This window comes from Poromitra crassiceps (genome assembly GCF_964638095.1).
Source record: "Poromitra crassiceps genome assembly, contig: HAP1_SCAFFOLD_786, whole genome shotgun sequence".
NCBI classification, from domain to species: domain Eukaryota; kingdom Metazoa; phylum Chordata; class Actinopteri; order Beryciformes; family Melamphaidae; genus Poromitra; species Poromitra crassiceps.
Window position 1 is genome coordinate 25,157 of NW_028151622.1, and position 7,344 is coordinate 32,500.

General features: G+C 43.3%; 1 protein-coding gene across 1 annotated transcript; it reads right to left on the reverse strand.

Moving 5' to 3' along the window:
* Window positions 1-520: 520 nt before the first annotated feature.
* On the reverse strand, window positions 521-6,828 carry LOC310771549 (homeobox protein MSH-D-like; the record flags this gene model as incomplete). Its single annotated transcript, XM_083664138.1, has 2 exons — window positions 521-1,039; window positions 6,417-6,828. 2 exons carry the CDS (start codon window positions 6,826-6,828, stop codon window positions 579-581), a joined length of 873 nt encoding a protein of 290 aa, XP_083520264.1. The 3' UTR covers window positions 521-578.
* Between the last annotated feature and the right edge of the window lie 516 nt (window positions 6,829-7,344).

Below are 7,344 nucleotides of genomic sequence, written 5' to 3' on the forward strand. Positions count from 1 at the left end.
TTCGGCTCTCCCCAGATCGGCAGAGGGTGGAGCAGCAACCAGGATAAATAAAAGTAAATTAGCACTAAGGGGGATAAAAATGGGATAAAAAAAATCGGGGGGGAAAAACAAAAAACAAAATAGCATGACATAGATGCCTTAGGGCTTCTAGTTTCATAATATGATACCCGATACGTCACTCTGGCTTAGACTCTGGCAGATACTTCACTCTGGCTAAGCCTAACCCTAACCCTCTACAGCCATCTGATTGAAATCGGGAGATTTAACAGGAGAAATTACCTATTGGGCACAGCAGGAGAAAGGGTTCAAAATAGGGAGACTCCCGCGAAAATCGGGAGCGTTGGCAGGTTTTGCTCCGTTTCCCCTAAAAGTCAGTGATATTTCCATTACGACAGGTGGTACATGCTGTAGCCCAGCATTATGACAGGTGGTACATGCTGTAGCCCAGCATTACGACAGGTGGTACATGCTGTAGCCCAGCATTATGACAGGTGGTACATGCTGTAGCCCAGCATTATGACAGGTGGTACATGCTGTAGCCCAGCATTATGACAGGTGGTACATGCTGTAGCCCAGCATTATGACAGGTGGTACATGCTGTAGCCCAGCGGAGCAGCGTAGAGTCCTAAGGGCGAGAGGGGCAGTATGGGTCTGTGGTGGTGGTGGTGATAAGCAGAGTATGACTGTCCATACAGAGACACGGCGCCCAGTGACAGCGGTAGCGTGAAGCCGGGGTGCAAGGCTCCGGCGGCGGCCGCCGCCGCCACTGCCACCGTCTTTGCGTCGGCGGCCATTTTGAGTTTGTCCAGCTCCGCCTCTTGCAGCCTCTTGGCCTTGGCCCGGCGGTTCTGGAACCAGATCTTCACCTGGGTCTCGCTCAGGCTGAGGGAGGAGGAGAACTCGGCCCGCTCGGCGATGGACAGGTACTGCTTCTGACGGAACTTCCTCTCCAGCGCCACCAGCTGGGCCGTGGTGAAGGGTGTGCGCGGCTTCCGGTTGGTCTTGTGTTTTCTCAGCGGGCACGAGGCGCTCAGCTGACCTGGGATCACCAAGGGGAGGGAGGGAGGAAAGAACACAGGGTTTAGGATCGCATCCACAGGTCAAAACACCTGAGTCTGTGTGCCTATGTTTCTTTGTTTTTACTTGGCTACAGGACATTAAAGGAGAATTCCGTTTTTTTACACCCCAGACCTTATTTCCAGCTTAAAATATGATGTTTTACTCACCCAAACAACTTTTGTTTCATTTGGGCGCATGCAGCTTGCCCCGTTTGCGCCCGTTATAGCCTGTTTGAGGATGCTACTCCGAGCTCAATAACTTCTGTGGGCATCCGAATGAAACCAAAGTTATTTGGGTGAGTAAAACATCATATTATAAGCTGGAAATAAGGTCTGGGGTGTAAACAAAATGTAATTCTCCTTTAAAGTGCACTTGAACTTGAACAAATACGTTTATTACGCCATATTTTCAATACACACACATATATATATATATATATATATATATATTTTTTTTTTTTTACTTTCAATATTACGAATTCTAGTGATTCATCGTGGGACACAGAGTTGGATTCACAATCTAAATCAGGGATGCCAGAACCGGCCCACCAAAGGGTCCAATCCAGCCCACAGGAGACTTTGGAACATGGTCAAATTGCACTGAGAAGTCCTTCGATCCAATTTTTTCGAGCTCAGGATTCGACACCTGATATTGATGCACCTGTGAAGGCTTTATAAGGCTTTATAAGATAAAGATGAAACATTCATTTACACCACATATTCATCCATACAAAGACATCTAAGCACACATACACATATAGTTCTGCTACAAAATTTGAACACATTCACATCATATCCAAGTTCATTATTTCCTACATATGTTTAGAACTTATGCACAGATATATACACCTACTGGCACTGAACCCACATTACACACACATGCAAAGGGTTTGTGTGTGTGCTCAATTTGTACTGTCTCCGTTATCATAATCAAACAATAATTTGTTTAGCATTCTTAAGTTTGTGCCCATAACCCAGTGGCGTTCCTGACCAATTTGCCACCCTAGGCAAGATTTTTGCTGGCGCCCCCCCCCCCCCCCTGATTGCTTTGAAGGCAGCGAGGATCCCACTAACGTTACTGTACTTCTTGACACAAAGCCTCTGATTGGCTTGCCCTGATATTCTTACCCTAACCTTAACCAATCCTGGTCAAGTCTTTACTGTTTATTTGTCTGATGGAACAAAACCCAGAAGAACCCAGATTTGTTTACAACAAAAGTATAAGATTGAATGTATTGGGTGTCAATAAACTCAATTGAAAGGCATATGTTTGCTGGCATTATGCTTTTTTGTAGGCTATTATATTTGATTTCATATATCAGACATGTACATTGTCAATTGAACGTTTTTTTTTTTACAAAGTAGTTTGAACTACTTTTTCTGCGTAGCTTGTAGTTTCCTAAACTACTTTTTCTCCCAGGGTAGCTTTGCTGTCATTTCAACTAGCCTGCTTCCATGATGAAGTAATTGGTAGCTTCCTAAGCTATGCTTTCAAAGTCGTTTCTCCAACACTGTCGATCACTGTCAGTCATGAAAAGTGTAAATCATTACTGTCTGCACAGCTATAAAAAAAGACACACGTGAAATACATACTGGCATTGAAAATTCTGAATAGAACCGGCCGGGTCTTTTATAAATCCCCTTAAATCTGCACCCAAAAAGTAATTAAAGTAAATAAAAGTATGTGTAACCGCAACTACAACATCAAATGACTTGACACAAACTATTTGCTTAGCTACGTTGTGTTTTTGATCTGCAACATGCTGGGCTGGTCTGACGACAACGTTGAGTGTTGACAGTCAGTCAGGAGTCAGGACTCCACTTTCACTTTCACTGACTGAGAAGTCAAGCACTCGCCACCAGTGTTGGGGGTAACTCATTACAAAAGTAACATATTACATGTAATATATTACTTTTAGCAGTAACTCAGTAATATAACTTATTACTTATAGGATTTCAGTAATATTATACCAGTTACTTTGTCAAGTAACTTAAGTTACAAATTGAGTTACATTTGATTAAATATTTAAAGAAGATACAATCATTTCCTAATCAAATGGTGTGTTTTTATGCAAATAACCACTATAGATGACAATAACAAAGGAAAATAATAACATTTAGAATTTTAGATTGTTTACATTGACTTCAAGACGGTTGAAATTATTTTTCGGGATGGTTCCGGGGCGGCGATGTCATTCTGCTGCTGCTGTTGTTTTGGTAAAAGTAATGCAAAAGTGTAGTAAGTAACTAGTTACTCTACACAGAAAGTAATATTGTAAAGTAACTTATTACTTTCAAATGAAAGTAACTAGTAATATGTAGTATATTACATTTTGAAAGTAACTTACCCAACACTGGTTACCAGTTAAAACAGTTACCAACTCAGAAGCCACCCTTTCCCCACTACAAAGCAGCAGCAGCATGGCGCAGAGAGACGAGAGCAGAGTAGGGGGGCGGGGTGTGTGTCGTCGTGTGTGCAATATTTAGGGACCGTGGTAAAACTGCCTGCAGGGTGCAGGCAGCCAGAAAGCCAGAATTAGAAAATATAAATGATTTCACCATCATTTAAAGATTTAAGACTAGATGTTAAGACTACTGTTGTTACATTGTTGTGTCTTTATTGTTGCTGAATATTGTGAAATAATAGTATCATAAAAAAAGTATTTATATATATATAAAAAAAAATCTTCTCCCTCCCTGGTGTGCCCCTGCAGCTCGCGTAGGCCTGTAACAATTGCCTTACCTGCCTAGGCATAGGAACGCCCCTGCCATAACCCACATAGATTAACATAAATAATAGCAAAAATGGAACATAAAAAAAGAGAGAGAACCTCAGCAAAAAAGAACAACTATGTCTATAGGTCTAAGCCTAACTATTTAGTCAAATAGATGATTTTTAGAGGCTTTCTTCATATCAAATGAAAGGTTATCATCTTAAAGCAAGTATGTCTGTCAAAGCCAGCAGTTCACAACCTTGGGGTCACGACTACAGGTGTGATCAAGGTCAAAACTCCATCTTAATGCCTACCCCACACTACAGGATTTTCAAATCCTTGAAGATTATAAAAATCTTGAGAGCCCACACACTACAGGACAGAGAGAGCCGATTTTTTAACATTTCAATCTTGGGACACACACACAATCGCGTCTGTTCAAACGCAACCTCACACACTAGAAGATTATGCCGAAGATTCACCTTGGAAGCAGAGCTCGACGTTAACTTTTAAAATGCCTATTCAGTGTGCGCACCGGGTGTAGTAGTGTCATTTCGTTTTCTAAACAAATTTTATTTTTTGTTTTTATAATGCATTTGCACTGAAAGGATTTGTTTAACTAATATTTGCGCGGACAGCCGCGTCCATTCGGGGTGTAGGCCTACTGTGCACGGCCAGGCGAAAACCGTCTGCACAGGTGTCTTGTGGAGGGGCGCGTCTGCTGATTTGACTCACTTTTCCGTGCGGACACTCGCCGATGCGGGAAGCTGAGACCTAAGCGCTTGTTGTAGGCTACATGCTTTGCAGTATAGCATTTAGTTTTCCGTCCCGTTCAAAGACGCACGGGTATTTCACCTCGATGACAATTTCCTCGTTCTTTGTTTCTGTGCGGGGCTGCGAGCGGACGCGGACCAGATTATTTTGCGAAAAACTGTAATGGAAACGCAGCTACTACTGGCTCTCTGCTCAAGATGCAATGGCCTGTCGGGTTGTAAATATCTAACATGTTAGATATGCCCGATTCACAATCGGGAAGAGGCAGTCTTCCCGATTGTGAATCTTTGAACCCCACACACTACAGGATCATTTGGGAAGATTATCTGCCCGACGCGCTTCAAATCGGGAGCACCCCCGAGAAAATCGGGAGGGGGGAATCTTGGCCATAATCTTGCAAATTATCCTGTAGTGTGGGGTAGGCATAAGAGTGTGTCGTCAGTGGAGACGCCACCGAGGATAAAGTCACATGTGATGTCACCCAGGCAGTTACATTCTTACTAATGAGATAGCATTCTGCATCTGGGCTTACTTAGAAGGCTAGAAAGAAAGAAAAGTTAGGAACTCCTGGCATAGCCCAGACAAGACTGATAGCAAAGACAAATATAGATTAGGTCTGACTGACCTATAAGCACACAAACCCTCGTTCACTATGTCTAACTAACAAGTATATATCAGATTAAATATAATAATATATCATATTAAATCAAACCTATCTGTCTGATCCATCTTAAGATATCCTGGTCCTTTTGACTTCCAGAGTGTTTACAAGGTCAGCCAGCCACATTTTTACATTTGGAAGTTCTTTCCCCTTCCAGAGTCTTAGTATACATTAAGCTCTCCCAGCTTTAATGCATTATGTGCACCTTTTTGTGGAAAAAACATATTACACAAATTATTAGCCTATGTTTGGAGGGGATCTTTTAAGTTTAATAATCTTCTAATCATATTAATATGGCGTGAGTTTCAGTTAGCTTTGCACAGAAACAGCCGGTAGAAATACTTTTTTTACTTTTGAGTATATTTCAGAGCCTGTAGCCTACTTTTTTACTTGCACTTGAGTAAATAAGTGAATCAGTACTATAGTGGGACTTCTATAGGCTAGTAAACTGACTGACCACAACCACTTGACTGACCACAACGCCCTGACTGACCACAACGCCCTGACTGACTACAACACACAACACAAAATTACCAAAATTGGTGCCCCTTTGCACGTATCAACTCTGACTAAATGTGCACTATTTGGTGTCTATATGTCACCCCGTCAATCGCCGCTTGCGGCTATATTTATTATTATTATTATTATTATTATTATTATTATTATTATTATTATTAATAATAATAATAAATCTCATGAATTTACCAAATATTTTCGTGAGCATGTCAGTCAGCAAGATGCAACAGCTTACATCATACTTTGCATAACAAGAATAATGATCTGATAGCCTAGATACAACTTGTTTAATAGCCAACATAGCCTGTCTAATCTAATTCAAGCAGGGGGGAGGTATTTTCTTTTTCCAATAATTGTTGGATTTCTGTCCAACAGGAAGGAGCACAGTAGCAGAGGCGTTATATTTGCAGTAGCCTATTTCAGTCAACTGCACCAGTTAGTAGGCCTCCTGTATGTAAATAAGGAAAAGTTTGGCATCTGTAAATTCCGATCCACGCTCTCAGACTTTGCTGTCAAAGCGTTAAGTTTGAGAGAGGCTATTAAGCAGAAAGTTGGCTGTGCAATTATTTAAATAAAATAGGCCTACACCATTTCCTATTCAGAGTAGGCTATATATTATTTGAGAGAAAGAATGGTGAATGAAACATCTCGTAAAATCCCAAAACATTTTCAGGTTGTGGGAGAGAGACTCACTCGGCTGTGTGGAGAACGCGCTGCTGGTGATCCAGGGCGCACAGTCTTCTGGCTCTGACGCCTCGGACTTCACCGGCGACGAAGGCAACAACTGGGCCGCTAACTGATCAAGTCGACTCCCCCGGGGAGGGCTGCACGTCTCCCGGCACAGATACGGAGAGCACAGGACCCCCGACGTCGGGGACATGGACATGACCACCGCATGTTTACCGCAGGTGAAGTCCCGGCTCTGCTGCGTCTTCCTCCCGGACATGAGCGCCTCCACGCTGAACGGGTGGCGATGACGGCGCGTAATCACCGGATATTTCTTCTCCATCGTCCTCTCCGCCGAATCCGCACGGGTGCTCATGTCCTCCTCGGACGAGCTGCTGCTGCTGCACTCCAAGTCCTTACAAGTCCCATGGGAGGCCATTTCCAAAAGGTCAGTTATATTGAAGCGGACGCGGGGCAGTGGAGAGGAGAGGCGGCCAGGTGGGCAGCCAGGCGCAGAGCGCAGTGTTGGACGGGGCAGTGGAGAGGAGAGGCGGCCAGGTGGGCAGCCAGGCGCAGAGCGCAGTGTTGTGGAGCTGTCAAGTGCTGTGGGAGTATGTAGAGGCATGTAGCCAACCCCCCCCCCCCCCCTCCCCGCCGGCTTTCCTCTGATGACGCGGAAGTCAAGTGAAAAGCTGTAGTTCCTCGAATGGCCACTTGGGGGTCGGGGGCAGAAGGCATTCCCCCCCATGTTAAAGTCGAGCTGAACCCAAAAATGACTTTTCTTTTCTTTTAGTTCAAATACCTGGGTATGCAGTGCACCTATTTAATAATGTATGCCAAAAAAAATCACAACAATCTAATTTCTTTAGTTTTTCACACTTTTTCACACCAAAAGTTAATTTTTCAAGATTTCATTGATAACAGTAATGTACAGTTTGCTGACATCAACTAGTAC